Source organism: Nuphar pumila, chromosome 1 (genome assembly GCF_984573655.1).
Source record: "Nuphar pumila chromosome 1, dmNupPumi1.hap1.1, whole genome shotgun sequence".
NCBI classification, from domain to species: Eukaryota; Viridiplantae; Streptophyta; class Magnoliopsida; order Nymphaeales; family Nymphaeaceae; genus Nuphar; species Nuphar pumila.
The window spans coordinates 181,256,781-181,282,764 of record NC_143249.1 but is presented as its reverse complement, the minus strand read 5'-3'; the positions used below and the strand labels follow the sequence as shown (position 1 = coordinate 181,282,764).

Sequence of the window (25,984 nt, the reverse complement as noted above, 5' to 3'; positions counted from 1 at the left end):
CAAAGGAGGAGATATAAAAGAAACTCTTAGCCATATTTTCGAAGTTCTCCAACATCTTCTAAAAACTACTTCATCTTCAACATCGAGAGCCACCGTAGCCTATTCTTCATCATCTCCAGGTATGTGGATTCTAGACTCCGGTGCTTCTTTTCATATGACATCTCATAAAAATTCTCTTTCTAATGTCTTTGCCGAAGCCATATCCTCTTATGTTTCAACGGCCGATGGGACATCTTTAAAAATCAAAAGTATTTCAACTCTTGATTTAAAAACCTCTCAAAATTTTTATGTTCCTAAAGTAAGAGTTGTTCTAAAAGTTAATCTAAATATTTTTTCCGTATCTCAAATTACCGATCATGGATGCCAAGTCTCTTTCTCACGTAAAAATTGCACCGTGCAGGATCTCCAGTCAGGGAAGCTGATTGGGCAAGGCCATAGGAGGGGCGATCTTTATTTTATGGATTTTTTGACTCTTCCGTCCAAGTCATTTTGTAACTTTGTAAACGACAAAAGTATTGAAGTTTGGCATGAGAGACTTGGTTATCCAAATTTTGTTAAAATGTCTCTTTTTCCTTTTTTGGACAATACTTGTAACGCCCCAAAATTTCAACTTTCAAACCTTTCATAAAACAGGCAAGAGACTAAAAGAATCTCTTTATTTCAGAGTTGGTTTAAGAAATAAGCGGAAGCCCATCCTTTTGTTAATTTTAGAAAGGCAAGTTGACCACTTTGGGCACGTTAGCTGAAGAACCAAAACATACAACCCATGCTACTTGAAAAAGGCACTTTCATTAAAAGAAGGTTCCAAAAGTACAAAATTCGGATGTCCCAAGGAAAATCCATTACAAGACCCAAAAACATCAGGACGCGAGCTAAGAGCAGGAAGAAGAGAGTCTTGAAACCATCTTGCCATCGCGCCATCGCCCGTGAAGTGCCTATTCATCACCTGTACCCATAGACTGGGTTAGTTTCGCTAAAGAAACTAGTAGGTGCACAAGATAGACTACAAGGAAACTGAATTATGTACATTTCATTCAGTAGGTTACGCAGTTTAAAGTAGATAAGCAGTTAAACAGGTAAGCAATGCAAGCAGATAAATAGTGCAAACGCGTATGTAGTGCAAGCGAATCAGTAGTGCAAGCGAGTCAATAGTGCAAGCGAGTCAGTAGTGCAAGCGAGTGCAAGTGAGTCCAAGTGAGTCAGTAGTGCAAGCGAGTGCAAGTGAGTCCAAGTGAGTCAGTAGTGCAAGCGAGTGCAAGTGAGTCTCACTACTCAACCACCAGTGTGAACAGACTTTATGTTTCGATATTACTGGCCCGCGGGTACGCGCAGGCAAAACGTAGAAACAACTGAGACTAGTTCGGGCGTCTGTTATTCTATGTATTTGAATAACCCGAAAAGCTAGTTGAGTCCGCTCCAGAGGGACGGCTTTAGCCGAGAGAGGATTCCCCGAAGGAGGCAGTGCCACGGATGCATCCAACTTCTGCAGAAGTTTTGAGCTAACTATTGTAGCCCCTTTCCCCTAACTCCAATGACTGGGGAGGCCGGATCATTGCCCGTAGGGTGGTTGTTAACAACCTGTCCATTGGAGTTTGTACCGTCCTGTCCTCTCCCTTGACAGACCACTTGAAACGAACAGGTACGTTAGGGGTTGCTTAACTAACGACCCACTCTATGCTGTAGTCTTTAAACCACTCAAGCATCTTGCCTGTGAAGGCGAATGTGAGGCCATTTATGTGATTTCAGCATTGTGCATTTCGCACTGTTCGTGGTCGCACGACCGTCTCATCTGATCATCGCAGTACTAGACGTGTCGTGCACGACTACAAGTACTCTAGGATGAAGGGGGTATAGCTCCTCAAAAGAAGCCTCAACAGGAGTGTTTCACAAGGATGTAAAGTTTATCAACTTTACTATATCCTTTGAAACAGCAGTACCTTGTGCCAACATTATGCCTGCGATTTTCTAGAACCTCATCCGCTATCGGGGTATCTACATGCCTCGCATGACTCGACACCGGCCTCGATAGACGGGATACATGTTTCTCAACAGAACCTCCAACTCGTCTGCAGGACTGCATACTTAAGGAGTCAGGATCCTTGCAAGGTATCCCCCTCCTTAGACGAGGATGTAACGCTAGCTCCCATCTCAACTCTCGTCGCAAGAGAGAGAGGTGAATGCCTGAGGATGCCTTTAAGGCATATGCAAAGAGCAAAAACCTATGCGGCATCTGCAATAGCAAAGCAGTAATAATACATACAAAAACAAGAGCCTAGGCGCAAAGCGCGGCGACAAGGTAAAGGCGGTAAGCAGAAGTGCGACACTGAACCTCGCCACGATGCGTGACGGCACATACAAACCATAAGCAAGAATGCAACACGAGATCTCGACGTGATACACGATGGTAAGTATAGACTGACATAAGGTAAAGGGCAAGGATCGTGAAACCGCGTCCTTGAGTTAAGTGCATACTCGTATAAATATATATATATATATATATATATATATATATTTGTATATATATATATATATTCATTTTATTGATCGTTTTTAGTTTAATTGAACTTAATTCAATTATCCAAGTCTTTCGTACAATCTTCCCCTACCTTGGAGGGTTACGAGCTTGCCGACGTCTGCGGACGTACACAATTGACGGCTCGGGTCGCGGAGCGCGAATGAGATCCGTCGTAGCTGCGAATATGCGATATTAACATGCAAGCCCCGACAAAGCAAAAGCAAGGCAAAGACTCAACTTCTCCAATACATAGAGTTGGGGCCAACGGTCCCAAATGACTCAAAACCAAAAAGGATGGGGCAGGGCCAAATGAGCCTTGCCGCCCAAAGAGGGATGTAGTCAATGTGAGCAGATGACTCACGTTCACTAGGAATTCCTCGCTGGAGATCAACAATTGTAATAATCTGTCCCCATTACGATGTAGCTTCCAAAGATTCCCCGGGTCTGTCGACCAAGGGTATAGGCTTGCGCACAAAAGGGGCAGGGGATCGGCCCCTACTGGCAAACAAAAAGGCAGGGGCCGATGGCCCCTGTTAGCAAACAGAAAGGCAGGGGCCAATGGCCCCTGCTGGCACACAGAAAGGCAAAGGCCGATGGCCCCTGCTGGCAAACGAAAGGCAGGGGCCTATGCCCCTGCTGACCAAAGAAAGGCAGGGGCCATAGGCCCCTGCTGGCAAACAAAAGGCAGGGGCCTATGCCCCTGCTGACCAAAGAAAGGCAGGGGCCATAGGCCCCTGCTGGCAAATGAAAGGCAGGGGCCTATGCCCCTGCTGACCAAAGAAAGGCAGGGGCCATAGGCCCCTGCTGGCAAACAAAAGGCAGGGGCCTATGCCCCTGCTGACGAAAGAAAGGCAGGGGCCACTGCTGGCAAATGAAAGGCAGGGGCCGATGGCCCCCTGCTGGTGCAAAAGAAAGGCAGGGGCCATGGGCCCCTGCTGGCAAATGAAAGGCAGGGGCCGATGGCCCCTGCTGGCGCAACAAAAAGGGGCAGGGAGGAGGGGCTCGACCCCTCCCCTGCCGTAGCAGAGAGCAGGGAAGAGGGGCCCAGCCCCTCCCCTGCCGTACGGAAGTAGGGAGGGGGCTCCGCCCCTCGCCTGCCGTACGAAAGCAGGGAGGAGGCTCAGCCCTCCCCTCCCTGTGCAACGAAGAACCGAGGGGGGGGGGAGGAATGGGAGAGAGAGAGAGAGAGAGAGAGAGAGAGAGAGAGAGAGAGAGAGAGAGAGAAAAAAAAGGGAGAAGAAGAGGAGGGAGAACGTACCTGGTGGTCGGCGGCGGCGGCGGAGAGAGGTCGCAAATGGCGGCAGCAGACGAGCGAGGGAGAGTCGGGAGGCGGTGAGGGAGAAGAGACAGCGAGGGGGAGGGTTTCGTATTTGAAACCCCCCCTGCCTTATCTTTTTAAAGGCACGAGGGAGGCGGTGCCTCCATTGGGTCCGGGTCGGGTCCGGGTCCGGATCCGACCCGAATCCTAACCATTTTTTTTTTTTTTTTTTTAACGGGTTGTTACATCCTACCCTCCTTAAAAATAATTTCGTCCGCGAAATTTTTATTCCTTACACTGGTCAAAATACAAGTGAGGGTATTTTTCCCTGATATCCGACTCGGGCTCCCATGTACATTCATTTATTCCATGGTGTTGCCAACGTACTTTTACAAGGGAAATCGTCTTCGATCTGAGCACTTGGTCTCGACGGTCAACGATTGCCACTGGTCTTTCCTCGAACGTCAAGTCCTTTTGGATATCCACATCATCATAATAAATGATGTGTGATGGGTCGTGAACGTATCTTCTCAGCATAGATACGTGGAAGACGTCGTGGATCTGAGCGTACTGAGGAGGCAGCGCAACACGTTAAGCCGCCTCACCGATCCGATCCAGGATCTCAAAAGGTCCGACGAACCGGGGACTCAGCTTTCCTTTCTTCCCAAAACGGAAAACGCTCTTTGTATGAGATACCTTAACAAAAACCATATTTCCTGTTGAGAACTCCAGCTCTCTACGTCGACGATCAACGTAACACTTCTGCCGACTCTGCGCGGTACGCAAACGTTCCCTGATCATCTGCACTTGCTGAGTATAGTGCTGTAGCACTATAGGTGAATCTAACATCCGCTCACCAACCTCATCCCAGTAAACAGGTGATCGACAAGGCTTCCCGTACAAAGCTTCGTACGGGGCCATACCGATACTCGCATGATAACTATTATTGTACGCGAATTCTGCCAACCCGGTATGAGAGTCCCATTCTCCCTTCCAGTCTAACATGCACGCTCGCAGCATGTCCTCCAAAGTCTGAATCGTGCGTTCAGATTGTCCGTCGGTCTGAGGGTGGAAAGCGGTGCTGAATTTCAGTTTCGTGCCCAAGGCCAACTGCAGTTGTCCCCAAAACCTGGAGGTGAACCTCGGGTCACGATCGGAGATGATTGACACAGGAACACCGTGCAATCTCACAATCTCCCTGACATAGAGATCTGCCAAGCTGTCCAGGGACTGACTGAGCCGAATAGGGAGGAAATGCGCCGATTTAGTGAGTCGATCCACGATCACCCAAATCGCATCGTGTTTCCTCCGCGTCCTTGGCAAACCGACGATGAAGTCCATCGTGATGTCCTCCCACTTCCATTGTGGAATCTCCATCTGCTGCATCACTCCGCCTGGTCGCTGGTGCTCGATCTTAACCTGTTGGCAAGTCAAACACTTCGAAACGTATTCGGCTACGTCCCGCTTCATTCCACTCCACCAATATCTGCGCTGCAAATCTTTGAACATCTTTGTGCCGCCCGGGTGAATCGTGTACCTGGACTTGTGGGCTTCAGCGAGAATCTCATCTCTCAAAATAGGGTCTTTTGGCACCCAGAGACGATCCTTACGCCATACACCTCCTTCCTCACTCAGACGAAAGGGGGTATCGGCCCGCTGCGCTAGAGCCTTCAGCTTTTCGTACTGCTCATCGCTCTTTTGACTAACAAAGATCCTAGATAATAGCTCAGGTTGAGCTACCATGCTGGAAAGACTGATCGAAACTGGAGTGACTGCAAACGGTTCCCACGATATCAAATCCTCGATCAGCTTCCACCCTGCAAATAACAAATTAACGGAAACGCTGGGAGACTTGCGGCTCAGAGCGTCGGCCACAACGTTCGCTTTTCCCGGGTGGTAGGACAAGGTAAAGTCGTAATCCTTGAGGAATTCCAGCCAACGCCGCTGCCTCATATTCAGCTCCTTCTGTGAGAACAAATATTTTAGGCTCTTATGATCTGTAAAAGCCTCGAACCGCTCCCCATACAAATAGTGCCGCCATATCTTCAATGCGAAGACCACCGCTGCTAACTCCAAATCATGAGTCGGATAATTCTTCTCATGTATTTTAAGTTGGCGCGATGCATAGGCGATCACTCTATCGTTCTGCATTAAGACGCAACCCAAGCCTGTCCCGGAAGCGTCGGTGTAAATCACGAAGCCGCCTTGACCCGAAGGTAAGGCCAAAATAGGAGCAGTCGTAAGACGTTCCTTCAACATCAGAAAACTGTTCTCGCACATGTCGTCCCACACGAACCTAGCTTCTTTCTTCAGGAGTTGCGTCAAGGGTAGAGAGATCTTAGAAAAGTCCTGGATAAATCTTCGATAATACCCAGCTAATCCAAGAAAACTCCGAATGTCACGAACATTCCTCGGTTGCTGCCAACTGAGTACAGCCTCGACTTTCGCTGGATCCACGGACACACCTTCCTTGGAGATGACATGTCCCAAAAACATGATCTCCTCGAGCCAAAACTCGCACTTAGAGTACTTAGCGTACAAACGCTCCTTTCGCAAAGTTTCGAGAATAACTCTCAAGTGCTCACGATGTTGCTCCCAGCTATCGGAATACACCAAGATGTCGTCAATGAACACGATCACGAAGGTGTCCAAGAAGGGTTTGAACACCCTATTCATGAGATCCATGAACGCTGCAGGAGCGTTAGTGAGTCCGAAGGGCATGACCGTAAATTCGTAATGCCCATACCTGGTCCGGAAGGCCGTCTTGGAGATATCATCTCCCTTAATTCTGAGTTGATGATACCCAGATCTAAGGTCGATCTTTGAGAAGATCTTGGCCCTCTGCAACTGATCGAACAGATCCTCGATGCGTGGCAACGGGTACTTATTCTTTATTGTCGCCTGGTTGAGCATCCGATAGTCGATGCACAATCGCAAAGATCCGTCTTTCTTCTTCACAAACAAGACAGGAACTCCCCAAGGCGAGACGCTGGGGCGGATGAATCCCTGATCCATCAACTCCTGCAACTGCTTCTTGAGCTCTTCGAGCTCGGCTGGTGCCATCCGATATGGAGCCTTAGAAATTGGCGCAGTACCCGGCAGCAACTCGATGTTGAACTGCACCTCACGAGGTGGAGGAAGGCCTGGCAGTTCCTCCGGGAAGACGTCTGGAAAATCTCGCACAACCTCCAAGTCTCCCATCGAGACTCGCGTCGGCTCGGACTGGACGACACTAACCAGAAAGGCAGTGCATCCCTTCCTGAGGTAGCTTTGCGCCTTCAGCGACGAAATCAACTTGCTTGCCCGAACAGGTTTCACGATCTTGAATTCCACCTTGGGCATTCCCGGGGGAGACAAAACAATCTTGCTATCTCTGCAAAAAATCTTGGCATGATACTTGTGCAGCCAATCCATGCCTAGGATGACGTCAAATTCCGTCATCACTAGCAGGATAGCACAAACCGGTAAATGCCAATCTGCCAGGACTACGTCCAACTCTGGTACGTAGGTCGCACAAACAGTATTTTTTCCAATCGGGTTATACACTTCAAGGGTATTATGTAAGGGTTTTACAGGTACGCGCAAAAACTCGGCAAAATTTACCGAAATAAAAGAGTGTGTGGCACCACAATCAAAAAGCACAAAAGCCGCTTGGTTAGCGACAAAAAGGGTACCTTGCACTAGGTCGCCCTTGGTCAGCTGCTCGGCCTTGGCTGAGTAGACGCGTCCCGGTGCCCTCCTTTGACCGCTCGCCTGCGGTTGCGGCGTCTGATACTGCTGTTGGGACTGTGGTGGCCGAGGGAGCAGAGGTGCTCCGCTGGTCTGCCTGGCGTCGTCAGCCGCCTTTTTGCGACAGTCGCGCGCGTAGTGGCCCATCTTGCCACAATACAGGCATCCGCCTGTGTCGAGCGGGCACGCCTGCCCGATGTGGGATCGACCGCACCTGGGGCACACATTGCTCGTCTGCTGCCTGGCTGGAGGGTTGCCCTGAGGCCGCTGACGCTTCGAAGGAGGATATCGTCTCCTTCCTCCTTCGCTCTTCACAGGAAGGAACGATCGTTTGCCTGGGTCACCGGAAGGTGTCTTCGGCTCACCACCCGTAGCGGGTGACCTCCTGCCCTGTGTACTCTTAGTGCGCTCCCAGGCCTCACTCAGGAGGGTGGCAGCAGCAACTGCCGCAGAGAAGGTCGAGGGCATGCTGGTTAGGACCCGATGCATGAGCCCCTCCTTTAGCCCCCGAACAAACTTTCCTGCTCGCTCGCGATCATCCGGGAACAGGTTGGGACAATAGGGTTCTAAGCGCTGGAATTTGGCGATATAATCCGTCAAACTCGAATTGCCTTGGCTGAGCTCCAAGAACTCCACCTTCTTCTTCTCCCTCGCATGAGGCGGGAAGTAGTTCCCCAAGAAAGCCTTTCTAAAAGCTTCCCAAGGAATGGGCGAAATTCCCGAAAACTGCATACTCCGGGCCATGTCCCACCAACTGCGGGCATTCTCCTTCAGCCTAAAGGTCCCGAATAACGTCTTCTTGTCATCGGGCACTGACAAGACCTCGAACACTCGTTCCACCTCCTTCACCCAGTTATCGGCCATGTCTGGGTCGGGCTTGCCATCGAAGGTCGGGGGGTCAAGCTTCAGGAATTTCTCATACGTCACTGCGGTATGCGGCTTCGGCTCAGAAACGGGCGCTGGTTCCCTTTGAGAACGAATCTGGTCTCGCATAGCCGCTGCTAGGGAACTTATGGAATCCAACACGAATCCCCGCTGATCTGACCAATCGTCAGCAGACCCTTCATTCGAGTTTCTTGCCATCCTTGGAGTAAACAAGGAATACCAATAATTAGAATTTTCAGGAGGCTCGAAATAAGCCAGAAACATAAGTACTATTCATGTTTAACATGAGTAGTTTAGGAAAACCCAGCAATGCTGGTACATAAGCAGAACGCGTCAAGCCTCTTAGCTTAACAATGCAAAAAAAACACCTACTAAGCAAAAAGAAAGGTATACTCACAGCGCGATGCGGATGCTCAATGGTCAAGAATCCTTACTTCCCTTAGCTCTGATACCAAGATGTAACGCCCCAAAATTTCAACTTTCAAACCTTTCATAAAACAGGCAAGAGACTAAAAGAATCTCTTTATTTCAGAGTTGGTTTAAGAAATAAGCGGAAGCCCATCCTTTTGTTAATTTTAGAAAGGCAAGTTGACCACTTTGGGCACGTTAGCTGAAGAACCAAAACATACAACCCATGCTACTTGAAAAAGGCACTTTCATTAAAAGAAGGTTCCAAAAGTACAAAATTCGGATGTCCCAAGGAAAATCCATTACAAGACCCAAAAACATCAGGACGCGAGCTAAGAGCAGGAAGAAGAGAGTCTTGAAACCATCTTGCCATCGCGCCATCGCCCGTGAAGTGCCTATTCATCACCTGTACCCATAGACTGGGTTAGTTTCGCTAAAGAAACTAGTAGGTGCACAAGATAGACTACAAGGAAACTGAATTATGTACATTTCATTCAGTAGGTTACGCAGTTTAAAGTAGATAAGCAGTTAAACAGGTAAGCAATGCAAGCAGATAAATAGTGCAAACGCGTATGTAGTGCAAGCGAATCAGTAGTGCAAGCGAGTCAATAGTGCAAGCGAGTGCAAGCGAGTCAGTAGTGCAAGCGAGTGCAAGTGAGTCCAAGTGAGTCAGTAGTGCAAGCGAGTGCAAGTGAGTCCAAGTGAGTCAGTAGTGCAAGCGAGTGCAAGTGAGTCTCACTACTCAACCACCAGTGTGAACAGACTTTATGTTTCGATATTACTGGCCCGCGGGTACGCGCAGGCAAAACGTAGAAACAACTGAGACTAGTTCGGGCGTCTGTTATTCTATGTATTTGAATAACCCGAAAAGCTAGTTGAGTCCGCTCCAGAGGGACGGCTTTAGCCGAGAGAGGATTCCCCGAAGGAGGCAGTGCCACGGATGCATCCAACTTCTGCAGAAGTTTTGAGCTAACTATTGTAGCCCCTTTCCCCTAACTCCAATGACTGGGGAGGCCGGATCATTGCCCGTAGGGTGGTTGTTAACAACCTGTCCATTGGAGTTTGTACCGTCCTGTCCTCTCCCTTGACAGACCACTTGAAACGAACAGGTACGTTAGGGGTTGCTTAACTAACGACCCACTCTATGCTGTAGTCTTTAAACCACTCAAGCATCTTGCCTGTGAAGGCGAATGTGAGGCCATTTATGTGATTTCAGCATTGTGCATTTCGCACTGTTCGTGGTCGCACGACCGTCTCATCTGATCATCGCAGTACTAGACGTGTCGTGCACGACTACAAGTACTCTAGGATGAAGGGGGTATAGCTCCTCAAAAGAAGCCTCAACAGGAGTGTTTCACAAGGATGTAAAGTTTATCAACTTTACTATATCCTTTGAAACAGCAGTACCTTGTGCCAACATTATGCCTGCGATTTTCTAGAACCTCATCCGCTATCGGGGTATCTACATGCCTCGCATGACTCGACACCGGCCTCGATAGACGGGATACATGTTTCTCAACAGAACCTCCAACTCGTCTGCAGGACTGCATACTTAAGGAGTCAGGATCCTTGCAAGGTATCCCCCTCCTTAGACGAGGATGTAACGCTAGCTCCCATCTCAACTCTTGTCGCAAGAGAGAGAGGTGAATGCCTGAGGATGCCTTTAAGGCATATGCAAAGAGCAAAAACCTATGCGGCATCTGCAATAGCAAAGCAGTAATAATACATACAAAAACAAGAGCCTAGGCGCAAAGCGCGGCGACAAGGTAAAGGCGGTAAGCAGAAGTGCGACACTGAACCTCGCCACGATGCGTGACGACACATACAAACCATAAGCAAGAATGCAACACGAGATCTCGACGTGATACACGATGGTAAGTATAGACTGACATAAGGTAAAGGGCAAGGATCGTGAAACCGCGTCCTTGAGTTAAGTGCATACTCGTATAAATATATATATATATATATATATATATATATTTGTATATATATATATTCATTTTATTGATCGTTTTTAGTTTAATTGAACTTAATTCAATTATCCAAGTCTTTCGTACAATCTTCCCCTACCTTGGAGGGTTACGAGCTTGCCGACGTCTGCGGACGTACACAATTGACGGCTCGGGTCGCGGAGCGCGAATGAGATCCGTCGTAGCTGCGAATATGCGATATTAACATGCAAGCCCCGACAAAGCAAAAGCAAGGCAAAGACTCAACTTCTCCAATACATAGAGTTGGGGCCAACGGTCCCAAATGACTCAAAACCAAAAAGGATGGGGCAGGGCCAAATGAGCCTTGCCGCCCAAAGAGGGATGTAGTCAATGTGAGCATATGACTCACGTTCACTAGGAATTCCTCGCTGGAGATCAACAATTGTAATAATCTGTCCCCATTACGATGTAGCTTCCAAAGATTCCCCGGGTCTGTCGACCAAGGGTATAGGCTTGCGCACAAAAGGGGCAGGGGATCGGCCCCTACTGGCAAACAAAAAGGCAGGGGCCGATGGCCCCTGTTAGCAAACAGAAAGGCAAGGGCCAATGGCCCCTGCTGGCACACAGAAAGGCAAAGGCCGATGGCCCCTGCTGGCAAACGAAAGGCAGGGGCCTATGCCCCTGCTGACCAAAGAAAGGCAGGGGCCATAGGCCCCTGCTGGCAAACAAAAGGCAGGGGCCTATGCCCCTGCTGACCAAAGAAAGGCAGGGGCCATAGGCCCCTGCTGGCAAATGAAAGGCAGGGGCCTATGCCCCTGCTGACCAAAGAAAGGCAGGGGCCATAGGCCCCTGCTGGCAAACAAAAGGCAGGGGCCTATGCCCCTGCTGACGAAAGAAAGGCAGGGGCCACTGCTGGCAAATGAAAGGCAGGGGCCGATGGCCCCCTGCTGGTGCAAAAGAAAGGCAGGGGCCATGGGCCCCTGCTGGCAAATGAAAGGCAGGGGCCGATGGCCCCTGCTGGCGCAACAAAAAGGGGCAGGGAGGAGGGGCTCGACCCCTCCCCTGCCGTAGCAGAGAGCAGGGAAGAGGGGCCCAGCCCCTCCTCTGCCGTACGGAAGTAGGGAGGGGGCTCCGCCCCTCGCCTGCCGTACGAAAGCAGGGAGGAGGCTCAGCCCTCCCCTCCCTGTGCAACGAAGAACCGAGGGGGGGGAGGAATGGGAGAGAGAGAGAGAGAGAGAGAGAGAGAGAGAGAGAGAGAGAGAGAGAGAGAGAGAGAGAGAGAGAGAGAGAGAGAGACGGAAAAAAAAGGGAGAAGAAGAGGAGGGAGAACGTACCTGGTGGTCGGCGGCGGCGGCGGAGAGAGGTCGCAAATGGCGGCAGCAGACGAGCGAGGGAGAGTCGGGAGGCGGTGAGGGAGAAGAGACAGCGAGGGGGAGGGTTTCGTATTTGAAACCCCCCCTGCCTTATCTTTTTAAAGGCACGAGGGAGGCGGTGCCTCCATTGGGTCCGGGTCGGGTCCGGATCCGACCCGAATCCTAACCATTCTTTTTTTTTTTTTTTTTTTAACGGGTTGTTACAATACTTGTAAAGTCAAACACATGACTTCTAAAGATTGCATTTTTGAGAAATCTAAAGCTATTCCATTTCCTCAAAGAAATTATGTCACCACTCGGCCATTTGAAATTGTTCATTCCGATGTATGGGGATCTTCCCCTATTTTATCCAAAGGAGTTTTTTCATATTATGTGATCTTTATTGATGATTTCACTCGATTTACTTGGATTTACTTCTTAAATCGCAAATCTGAAGTTTTTTCCTTTTTCAAAGAATTTCATGCAATGGTTAAAAACCAATTTCTAGGAAACTTATCCACCCTTAGATCCGATTCGGGAGGCGAATATATGTTCAATGAATTTCAAATGTACTTAAAAGAAAACCGAATTTGTCATCAACGTTCTTGTCCTAACACTCCACAACAAAATGGTCTTGCGGAAAGAAAACATAGACGCAGAATAGAAACCACAAGAACTTTACTTATTTCCAAAAATATTCCCAAATCCTTTTGGGCCAAAGCGGTTCTAACCTTAATATATTTAATCAATAGAACACCATCTTTCGCTTTGAAAAATATTTCTCTATTTGAAAAACTTTATAATATATCTCCCGACTACAAAAGACTAAGAATTTTTGGATGTAAATGTTATGTTCTAACTCACAAAAATGATAAACTTTCATCCAAGGCAATAGGATGTATTTTCTTAGGTTATGACGAAAAACAAAAAGGCTATCAATGTTTTGATCTATTAAATAACAAACTCTACATCTCAAAAGATGTTACTTAGAAAAAAAATGTTTTTTCGCATAAACCAAATAAACATGTTGATTGTTTTTTTTTGTTTGACTTATTGCCTCAAGAAACAAACATAGATGATCATGTTGAAAATATTGAACCTTGTGAAGAACATATTGAACCCCCGGCTAATGAGCAACATGACCTTCATGAAAACTTAAATAAAAATATACCAAATCACACACAAGTTTATTCTAGGAGAAATGAAAGTAATCCTCCTTGCACTCTTGAGAAATTTTCTCAAAATGAGTCAATTGAAGAATCCTCTCAAAAAAGATCAAATCGTATTTCTAAAATACCTAATAGATTTGTATCTTATGATTCTTTTTCTCCAAATTTTTGAGCTTGTTTGCTTGCTATTCACTCTTTCTATGAACCATCTCATTATAATGATGCTAAGCAGTATGCTCATTGGAATGAAGCAATGGAATTTGAACTAAATGCACTTGAAAATGCTCAAACATGGGAAATCATTGATCCTCCAAATGGCAAGAAACCCATAGGATGTAGATGGGTTTTCAAAGTAAAAGCTAAAAGTGATGGTTCTTTGGAAACATTTAAGGCTCGATTAGTAGCCAAAGGATATGCCCAGGAATATGGGGTGGATTATGATGAGTCATTTGCTCCTATTGCTCGCATGACTAGTGTGCGAACTCTTATTGCAATAGCGTCCATTAAAAAATGACCTATCTTTCAACTTGACGTTAAGAATGCCTTTTTAAATGAAAATTTGAGTGAAAAAGTTTATATGGAACCACCTCCGGGTATGAATTTAAATGGTAAAATTTTAAAATTAAAAAAAGCTTTATATGAACTTAAGCAAGCTCGTAAAGCTTGGTATGATAAGTTTAGTAATGTATTAATCAATTTGGGATTTATTTTTTATTATACTGACAGTGCTCTTTTTGTTAAGAAAACATGTGACTTAATTGTTATTCTACTTTTGTATGTTGATGATATGATCATCACTGGGAGTGACAAAAAGGGGGTAAATGAGGTTAAGTCCATGTTAAAGAAAACTTTTGATATGTCTGACCTTGGATTTTTGAGATATTTTTTAGGTATTGAAGTGACTTACTCCCCCCGAGGATACATTCTATCGCAAATGAAATTAGCAGCAAACATTTGTACCAAGTCATGAGTATCTAATGAAAAGAAAGTTGAAACTCCTGAAGTTATCAATGCAAAACTGAGACTCGAGGATGGTGTTCTACTTGAGGATCCAACTCACTATCGTCAATTAATTGGATCTCTTACCTATTTATCCATCACCCGTCTAGATACAGCTCATGCGGTTCATGCTGCAAGCCAGTTTCAGCATGCGCCTACTTCAGTTCACATGGCGGCCATGATGCGAATTGTGCGATACATCAAAAATATCATCTCCAAAGGGCTTTTCTTATCCTCTTCCTCATCTCTTGAATTAACTGCTTTTACTGATGCTGACTTGGGAGGAAATCCCAATGATCGTATTTCAACTATTGGTTTTTGCATTTTTTTAGGTGAATCTCTCATTTCGTGGAGATGCAAGAAGCAACAAAATGTCTCACTATCATCCACTGAAGCTGAATATCGGGCCATGACAATGACAACTATGGAAATCGTATGGCTTAGAAGTCTCCTTGGTGACATGGGCGTCCTCATTTCCTCCTCTACCAAGCTGTACTGTGATAACAAAAGTGCGATCTACATTGCAAGCAATCATACTTTTTTTCACGAGCGGACAAATCTTATCGAAATGGATTGCCATTATGTTTGAGACGAATATCTCAGAGGAACTAGCACATTACCATATGTTACTTCAGAATATCAACTGACTGACTTCTTCACCAAAGCACTTTCAACTCCACGATTTATGTTTCTTCTTAGCAAACTTTCGGTCTTCTCCCCGTAAAGTTTGAGGAGGCGTGTTAAATTATGTATATATAAATATATATTTATACGTATATTTATACATATAGATACGTATATATATATATAAGTATATATATACATATATGTATATATATACATATTTCTTTTTTGTTTTCTTGTACTCCAAAAACCCGATAGGGGTATTTTGGTAAATCCCTATGTAATCTTTTTCTTTTTGTATTTTTCCTTTTCTTTCTTTTTTTACCTTTTCTTTTTCCTTTTTTGTTTTTCATATTGTAAGACCACAAGGGGCCCCACTCATCTAGTCGTTGGGGCCCCAACGACTAGATGGGAGCCCCCTTGTGGTCCCTCCTCTTTAGTTTCCTCCTCTATAAATAGAAGAGGCTCTCTCTTGTATTGTCATGGGTTTTTCACCCTCTTCTTTCTTTCTTCAATAATATCCAACTTATGACTTTTAGGCACTTTTCCCCTTAGTGGGTTTTTTATACACTTTTAGTGTTTGTGTTCTTGGTTCTTGGCATCACTCTTTTAAAAGAGTGGTTTGCTTTATTGGTGCTTCCGCCTTTTTCATTACAGTAGCACCATTCATGATCTCTCTATGAGATTCCATCTCAGGTGACTGTAAAAAAGATGTAGATGAACTTTGTGGTAATGCTGTTGGAGCTACACTTTCCTTTTGATGTTGACATGCCATTTTGCGGGCATATCTCTGAGGATAAAACTGAAAAGCTGAACTAGAAGATGAATTTGAAGTTACGTGGACTGACTTATCTGTATCAACTGATTGAGTACACTCTTTCACATACGACTAAGCAACATTCTCTTCGCTTGTTACTTTGTTGGTAGGCCAAAAAGGTTGATTGAACCCCTCGATTCTGGCTTGTGTTTCAGTGTTTTTAACATGTACATAGTCATTTTCATGAAACACTAGGTGCCTGAAATCAATCAACTTTTGAGAAACAGGGTTAAAACACCTATATCCCAAATACTCATCATCATATCCCATAAATTGGCATTCTTGGGCTCTAGGAGAAAAGTTATTATGTATCGATGCATCAATATGAACAAAACATTTGTTTCCAAAGCACCACATGAGGGAATAATTTGGGATTCTTCCATAGAGTAAAGATAAAGGATTTTCTCCTACTAAGTTGGATAGAGGCATACGATTGATACAATAAACAAACATATGAAAAGCCTCAATCCAAAGGTCCCTTCTGACTTTGGAATCCATCAACATATTTAAGGTTGTCTCAACTATATGTTGATGTTTTCCTTCAGTCACATTTTGCTGAGATATTTTCGGTCAAGACATCTCTCGTAATATGCCATTCTCTTGTAAATAATTAATAAAGGCTTGGGACACATTCACTGAAATGAAATGGGGATCTTCGAAACACGAGCTTAGATTCACAAGGGCAAGTGTCAAGAATGACACTAAAGCATAACCCTTAAAAAGGGTATAACTGGAAACAAAATAAAAATAAAAATGTATTCTTTATTGATATGAAAATCCAATTGCTTAAGAAGCATTGGAATAAAATACAAGAGGGGCTGCACCCCTTTATATACACAACTGAAAGAGGACTCAATAGAGCTGTTGGACTCTGTCAGTCCAATAACTCTATTGCTAGTCAAGTCCGGACAGGACTTGACTAGCAACAGTCATTCTAGTTCAAACTAAACTAGATAACATAAAGACAAAAAATAAAAATAAAGGAAAAAAATTACAGAAAAGAAAGAAATGAAATATATATATATAATAATATTATTATATATATATATGTACAATTTTACATTTTAACATTCACCACCACTATCACTACGTAGACGTAGATTTTTTCTAGAAAACTGAGTTTCGACATAAGATTTAAAGTTCTGGAACACTTGGAAAACTTTATCCTTGCATTTCAAGAAGAATGTTCAAGTATATTTGGTAAAATCATTGACAAAAATGACGTAAAATTTGGATTTAGACATAGATAATAGAGTGGTTGGTCCCCATACATCAAAGTGAATGAGTTTAAAAGGAAAAAAGCTCTTTTATTAGACGACTCAAAAGAAAGTTCATGACTCGTACACATATGACAATTGGAACATAAGAAAGACACTTTTTGGACTTTATTTTTTAAAGGGATAAGTCATTTATTACATAAAATTTGAATGAGATTGAAACTACAATGACCGATGACCACCATTCCAAATAGGATTGTTGTGCTATTCAGCATTCCAAACATCTTGACTCATAATGCTCTGCATATGACCTGTTGGAGGATTTGGATGCATACTCACTTGGCTAAAAGACATACTCAATGTAATACCCGACAAATTTTCAGAGATTTTTGTTTGAATATTAATATCTAAGGTAATGAATGATTTTGGCAACTTATTTTATGATTTTTGAATACACGGTTGCAACAACATCAAAATTCTGAAAAGAACGCAAGTGATTTCGTCAAAATCAGAGCTTATAAGCTCGCAAAACTTGCCCGACAGCCTCAAGGGAAAAACAATAATTTTAATGTCTATTTTATGAGTTTTGAACTTGTGGTTGCATTCATATCAAAAGTCCAAGAAAAATGGTTTTGATTTCATCAAAATCAGAGTTAAAACACATTCAGAACATGCTCAACAAGTTTCAAGGGTAAAATGGTTATTTCATAATTATCGCTGAGGTAACTATGACCAGAAGGTCATACTCGTCCATCCCATGGTTGACGAAGCCCAGCCAACCATTTTTATTAATTACATAAAAGCGTGTGTGTGTGTGTATATATATATATATATACCCGATAAGGGTAAATCTGTCATTTTCATTTTATGCATATTCTCCTTATGAATATGATTGTATTTATTTCTCTCTTTCTTTATTTTTCTATTTTTCTTTTTTTTGAATTCTTTCTTTTTAGCCATTGGAGGGTCCACACAATAGACGTTGGCCCCTCCAACGGTCAACGTCTATATGTGGAGCCCCTCCAAGTTCTCCATTGTGTATATATACGGGTTCAACCCCTTTGTATTTTCTTAAGCTTTTAGCAAAAGCTATCTCCTCTTTAATAATGATTCTACATTATTTTTATGCCTTTGTGCATTTGTGATTGTATGTGCTGTGCCTTTGTGCACACCACACATTAAGAACTTAGTGTTCTTGTGCATATAGACTCTTTGAAGACATTTTCACAAGCTCACCCAATCTGCACTCTATCAAACCCTGTCAGCCACACCACCAAACCTAGCCACCTGCACCTAGCCTCTCCCTCACCTAATCTAACTCACCCGGTCTGCCTCACTTGAACCTGCCCAGACTACACCCAGTTAGACAACCAAACCCGATTCAGTTTTGACTAAGTCATTGACCCAAGTTCCTTATGCTATCCAATTCGGTTGCTATCATCAGTCCGCAACGCGACTCACTCCACCTTCGTACATCAAAGATTATCTTGGAGGAAAATTCTCCAGGGATTTTTAGGAATTTTCCGTTTCTTATCGCTGCACCCTACAAAGTAAGTTCTACCGCCAAATGCATGTGATTTCCGAATATTTAAATATATATTCGGCTAAATTTGAATCATGATAATATATATATAGGGCACTTCAAATAAAATAACTTATACATATATATATATACATACATATATACACGTGTTGGATTTTGAATAAAACGAGTATTTCAAATAAAATAATAAGTTTTGGTATGTATCATACTTGGAATAAAATAATCATATTTCAAATAAAATAATAGTTTCGGTACATACCATATACTTTGAGAAAAAGGATTGTATTTCAAAAATAAATAGTCGTGCGTACATCCCTTTCAAATAAAATAATATATATACGTATCAAGATTTAAATAAAATAATCATTCTTTGAACAAAATAATATAGACATATGCATTATGTTTCAAATAAAATAGTAGTTCTTGTACACATCACACTTCGAATAAAATATTACTTTCTGCTTACATTTTCGTTTATTTGCCTTTCTAAGATAAAAATATTTGAAGAATGTATAGAACAACGTGCATCTCTGTTTAGCTCAAGAAAAGAGCTTCGGGTTCAAAAAACCCTACTGACAATAAAATAGCATGCACCGAAACAAGTTATGGCACAAAAGATACCAAGGTCCTAAAGATCTTTTTGGTACACAGTAGTGTGTAGGGCATACTTCCGTTCTGGTATTAGCTCGTGTATGAGTTTGAAATAAATTAACTCCCAAAGTACGAAACAAAGCATTATCCTACACACAAAACTTAAGATATTGATTCGCCACATTAGCAAAATGCTCGTATATTTAGAGCAAGTACTGATTGGGTCAGGTACATATACATGACTCTGGTTATTACCCGAAAAACGAATACTTGGATTATTGAACCCCCATTCTAGCTTACACAGAGTAAGACACTTAAAATAATCTTGGTAATAAAGATAACCTTTGTGATTCATTCTGTTCTGATCTCTACCTTTAAGAAGGTAGATGGTACAACCTCGAGTGATTCTGTTCTGATTTTTGGGAGCGAGGCGTCCTAGTGGTCTCCACTCATTCGTAGGTCTACGGAGGTTAGGGCTATCCATGTGTCTTAGGTGATAGATCTCCAACTACTATAGTAGCCCATCATGCATCCTACTTTCTGTTTTGCCTTAGTGGTGATTCTCCCGATCACGGACTGCCCGCTTTGGGTTCGCTACAGTTAGGTACTCGGGATTAAAACATCTGAGAATAATGTAATTCCGGAATGCCTCGAGTGTTTGTGATGGTCTTCTTCCACGTACCAGGGTAGATGGTTAATTATCAAAACAATGAACCTTTCTAATCACATATGCCCTAATTATGCAAACAGTTATCTTCTGTATTCTATCTTACTTTTCAGTAAAAAGTGCTTCATCCTTTGATCTGAGAGGGTCTTATCCTCGCCTTGATCTGATACCATGTGAGAAATCGCTCCCCAAAACACTTAGGCCTGTGATGTAGGTTAGAGAGAAGAAAGAGGAGAAAGGGAAACTTGTGAGCAGCAAAAGGGAATCTTGAATCCCTGTTCACTCACTATGTTATGTATTTATATATAACTCAAAGTAAAAAGATACCCCTAAGTACAAGGGGTTTTTACAGACTAACAACTAATGACAAATTCATCCCTGGATCTATTTCTTAACAGTACTGTTATAGAAGGCTAAATGGGCTACTAGTAAGAAAATTGCTTGGAGAGATTCAAATATACTATAAGGGGTCTAGGCCAGTGATTTGTCATCAACTTGTTCTGTAGACCATTTGTTATCAAACAAATGGCTTCTTGTTCAATACTCCTCTGGAAATGGAAGATCTTATTTTTGTTGCTATTTTTTCATATTTATTATTTAACCTTTAATTTTCCTTCTTTGCACCTAACCTTATGGTTAGAGTTTTTTTACAGAAGAAAGGTGTTCCTGTTAACTTATCTGTAGAAACTACTGCTTTTGTTGATACTTGCTCTGAGGCATATGCTTACCATTTTATAAATAAATTGACTGACAGTTTGTAGCCTTTCTTGTTCTATACATCCTGGATACATTTGGACATCATGGTTCTAAAATATAATTTTTGCACACGGATGAATCAGGGCTAGTTGTTCACACAGTGTACTGTTGGTCATCCCATGGGTTTATTTTGCAATTTATGTCTAAGCAGATAGCGCCCTATGCCGCACAGGTGGGGGATCCAATTAGAAGTTGTACGCATATAAGTATATTCTAGACTTCTGATAGAAAGTCTGAAATGATGAAAGTATATTATCTTTGGCACTTCTTGACATGAATGATTTGTCAAGTAGGCTAGACTTGTGCTTTTTTTTAATGCATTTTTTCTGTTCTTCAAAGCTTAACTGGAACAAGCTTAGAGTTCTCTAGTGCACCATTATATGCACCTTTTAACACTATAACTACCAAACTCTTATTGGCATAACTTATCGATAGTTGGCCAGGATTTCCGTTAATCTAAAAGTCTGTCCTTTCTTCATTTGGAGCCTTCTCTTTTCCATATCCGGAATATCAGTTTTTTCTTTTGTTCTATAGGGAATAAAGAATTGGCTGGAAGGGGAAATCCGGAAAGAGATATGCAGAAGAATTCAGAATGCACTGAGCTCCTTTCCTCTGTTAACTAATGGTATGATGGTATTAGTCTCGTCATGTTTATTGTTTATATATGACTTCACTTGGAAATGGTGCACGAGTAGGTTGCTTCAAGAAGCACTTGAATAATACATATATACATGCACAAATGCATTTGTATGTACTTATATATGTGTATATTTTATATGTATGTATGTGTGTATTCATGTATGTATGTATCTATATAAATAGATAGATCGTGACAGATGTTTGGATGGAGGTATTTTAATAAAGGCTGCAGTTGCTAGAATGGATATGGGAATTCTGCTAATTTCTTGCTGCATTGGCAACAGGAAAATGCTGGAATGGGGCTGAAAAGTGTGTTGAAACCCCAAGGCTCCCTCAGCACCTGTGCCAGAAATAGTGGTGTTGGTACCACCCCTAATGATGTCATTTCCTCTATCAGTATTCAGCCTTACCACAGCTTGGGATCAATGATGTCATGCCCATTTTGCACAGATACCTTTAGTACCAATAGACAAGTCAATTACCAATAGCCTTTGACTAAAGAAAAACCATCCCTTGACCAATGCCATTCTGATATTGGATTGGCCAAAAATTTGTACAATAGCACCGACCATGTGCTACCCATCATTGTCATTGCCATACGAGTGGTTTCCATCTGATTCGATGTTGGATGGTACTGGAAATGACTATAGTGCATCACGACCATTTTCTTCTATGTATGTATTGTTAAAATGTAAAACTGTACATATATGTATATATAATAATATTATATTATTATATATATATAAATACATTTTTCATTTCTTTCTTTTTTGTAATTTTTTTCCTTTATTTTTATTTTTTGTCTTTATGTCATCTAGTTCAGTTTGAACTAGAATGACTGTTGCTAGTCAAGTCCTGTCCAGACTTGACTAGCAATAGAGCTGTTGGACTGACACATTCCAACAACTCTTAATAGAGCTGTTGGACTGACACATTCCAACCGCTCTAAATAGAGCTGTTGGACTGTGCCCAACAGCTCTATTGAGTCCTCTTTCAGCTGTGTATATAAAGGGGTGCAGCCCCTCTTGTATTTTACTCCAATGCTTCTTAAGCAATTGGTTTTTCATATCAATAAAGAATACATTTTTATTTTTATTTTGTTTCCAGTTATACCCTTTTTAAGGGTTATGCTTTAGTGTCATTCTTGACACTTGCTCTTGTTAATCTAAGCTCGTGTTTCGAAGATCCCCATTTCATTTCATGGTATCAGAGCCGCGGAAGTACTAATTCTTGAGGAAAATCTGCCTCGGTTTCCGTGCCCGTTTGCAAAAGTGTTCGCCACTTGAAGAGAAGTGTTTTATCACTTCATTGGAGAAGATTTCACATCTTGTTGTATTGTTTTTTTTCTTTCTTTTTCATTTTCCTTCTTGTTTCTCTTCTATCCCTATTCTTTCTCTCCTTGTAATCGATGGATGACAATGATAAAGTCACCATCATGCCTATGAAACTAAGCGATACGAACTATGTAACATGGGCTTCAATCATGAAGCACCATATATGGGGAAAAGGCTTATGGGGGATTGTGGATGGTTCCGATTCAGAACCTAAGCTATCTCTTACTAAAAAGGAGGAAGATAAAGAGGTCCCTCTATCGGAAGAAGAGAAAATCAAGGCTATTGCCTCATACGAGAAGAAATGGAAAGAATGGAGAATATCTCATGCGAAGATAATGTCATGGCTTATCAATAACGTTGACATTAAAAAATGCTCAAGTCTTGCCAAATTTGATCATGCCGATAAGGCATGGGAATACCTTAAGAATATGTATTCCCTTAAAGATATTGCACACGTGTGCAACCTCCAAGAAAAAGTTCGAATGATGACACAAGGAGACAAAACTATTCGTGAATATTATAATGGGTTGTCCGAACTTTGGGAAGAACTTTCCCTTTTAGAACCAAAGTGGCATTGTGCCGAAGACATCGAGCTTCGTCAGAAACAACTCGATGCTGAACATTTTTACCAGTTTATCACTGGATTAAGGCCGGAATTTGAAACCACTAAATCGGCCCTTACTTCACCAGGGAAAAATTCCTTCTATTGTTGAAACTATTGAAGAGTTAACAATGGAAGAAAATCGTCTCCGGAAAGGTTCTTTAAAAATTGAAGATGATTCCGTTTTAGCCGTGTCTAGACCAGGGAATCATGTTCGATTATATAGGCCTCCTCACTTTAACCGACAAAATGGTGACTATGATAAGAAGAAAGTTATTTGTCATCACTGTCATGAACCGGGACACTACAGGCCACAATGTCCCAAACTTAAGGAGCTGAGAGAAAAAAGAGCTGCAATTGCTGGATCGGAGCCTAAAGATCAGGATGCACCAGTTTCCCTGGCCCAACTAATGGAGATTCTTCAGCCTCTCATCAAAGGTGCCTCTTCCTCATCTGAAGCTTCAACCGGCGCAGCAGCCTCATCTTTTTCTGATCTAGGTAAAATTTCTTGGCTTCTTGACTCTGGTGCATCTTTTCATATGACCCCAAATAATCAAAGTCTATCCAAATGTGTTAAAAATAAAACAAGTGTGTCAAAGGTCTTTACTGCTGATGGGAATTCTCTTGAAATAGAAGGAATAGGAAATTTTGAAAAAATTTATAAAACAATTTTTTTTTTATTCCAGAAATTAGACATGTTCCCAAATTAAATTTAAATCTTTTATCTGTATCTCAAATTTCTGATTATGGGTGTAATATTTCTTTTTCTTCTCATGGTTGTTGGGTACATGATCGCCAGTCAGGCAAGCTGATTGGGGAAGGTCATAGAGAAGGAGGACTCTATTACATGGATTTTTTGGAAATGCCGAAGAAAGCTTTTTGTTATAATATTCAAAAAATAGAGTTGGAACTGTGGCATAAGAGACTTGGTCACCCACATATAGCCAAAATCCAACATTTTCCAAATCTAGGGAAATTTTGTAACTCTGAATCATTTGATTGTAAAGATTGTATTCTCGGCAAAATGAAAAGATTACCATTTCAGAACAAAACCTTTTTCTCTACAAGACCACTTGAATTAATACACTCGGATGTTTGGGGTCCTGCACCAGTAATTTCTAAAGGAGGATTTGTTTACTATGTTATTTTTGTCGATGATTTCTCCCGACATACGTGGATGTACTTTCTCAAACATAAGTCTGAAGTATTTTCATACTTTCAAACTTTTCATAATATGGTTAAAAACAAGTTTCAAAATGATATTACTAATTTTCGCACAGATTCAGGGGGAGAGTTTTTATCCACAGATTTTCAAAATTATCTTAAATTGCATGGCATCACACATCAAAGATCTTGTCCTTATACACCTCAACAAAATGGACTGGCAGAACGAAAACATCGCCATATTATAGAAACCACTAGGACTTTATTAATAGCAAATCAAGTCCCGAAAGACTTTTGGGCAGAAGCTACCTTAACTACCACCTATCTCATTAATAGGATGCTATCTTCTTCGTTACAAAATATCACTCCCATTGAAAAACTTATGAACATTTCTCCAGACTACTCTAGACTAAGAATATTTGGGTGCAAATGTTTCATATTTGCTGACAAAAATGATAAACTTTCCCCTCGTGCGATTCCTTGTGCCTTTTTAGGATATACTGAAAACCAGAAAGGTTATAGATGTTTTGACTTCAAAAATAATAAACTATATGTGTCTAGAAATGTTTCCTTTCTTGAAAAGGAGAGCTTCTTTGATTTTAGAAAATTAAAAGACGTCACTGAGTACTCCTTTTTGCTAGATCTAACATCAACATCTGATGAATATGACCTTGACTGTAACTTTGATGATGATCAAAGAATTATTGATCTTAATGTTTAAAATGAAGAAGTTCATAGAGATACTAGCATTCAATATTCCAGACGACAAGAGTCTAATCCTCCATGTGCACTTGAGAAATATTCTAACATTCCAACTAGACAATCAACCCGAATCTCGAGGCCTCCAGGAAAGTTTGTATCATACGAGTCTTTCTCACCCACATATAGGGCAGTTATTGCATTAATTCACTCATATGAAGAACCATCCACATATTTTCAAGCAAAAAATGATATCAAATGGATAGAAGCCATGAAAGCTGAATTAGATGCACTTGAAAAGGCTTCTACATGGAATATTCAAGATCTTCCTCCAGGGAAGAAAACTATAGGATGCCGATGGGTTTATAAAATTAAAACCAAGAGTGATGGTACTCTTGAAAGATATAAAGCCCGTTTAGTAGCCAAAGGTTATGCCCAAGAATATGGGATTGATTATGAAGAAACCTTTGCTCCGGTGGCTCGTATGACTACTGTCCGAACATTAATTGCCTTAGCTTCTATCAAAAAATGGTCTATTTTTCAAATGGATGTCAAAAATGCATTTTTAAATGGAAAGCTAGTTAAAGAAGTATACATGGAAGCCCCTCCAGGTCTCAGTATTCCTAAGGGTAAAGCCCTTCGCTTAGAAAAAGTCCTTTGTGGACTTAAACAAACACCAAAAGCTTGGTATGATAGGTTTAGTCGTGTTATACTTGATATTGGTTTTCAATTATGTTTAACTGACACTGCTTTGTTTATTAAGAATTCTGATGCAGAGATCATTGTGCTTCTTCTCTATGTGGATGATATGATCATCACCGGAAGCGATAAACAGGGAGTTGAAACAATCAAAACACTTCTTAAATCTCATTTTGAAATGACTGATTTGGGCTTGTTGAGATATTTTTTAGGCATTGAAGTTGCTTATTCTCCTAGATGATATTTATTATCTCAGACTAAATTTGCTTTTGATATTGTTTTCAGGTCTGGTATTACTGATAATAAGAAAGTCGACACTCCAGAAGTTGTTAATGTTGAAATGAAGATTGATGATGGAGAACTTCTTGCAGACCCTACTCCTTACAG

At 42.1% G+C, this 25,984-nt stretch overlaps 1 protein-coding gene across 5 annotated transcripts in view; it reads left to right on the top strand.

Annotated features, from left to right (window-relative positions):
• LOC149851543 (uncharacterized) overlaps window positions 1–25,984 on the top strand; it is a 156,431-nt gene that overhangs the window by 58,462 nt on the left and 71,985 nt on the right. For all 5 annotated transcript variants that reach the window (XM_090001270.1, XM_090001263.1, XM_090001255.1 and 2 more), the window contains exon 15: window positions 20,996–21,086. In XM_090001270.1, the coding sequence (XP_089857396.1) occupies window positions 20,996–21,086 (91 nt within the window). The remainder of the gene's footprint in view (window positions 1–20,995; window positions 21,087–25,984) is intronic.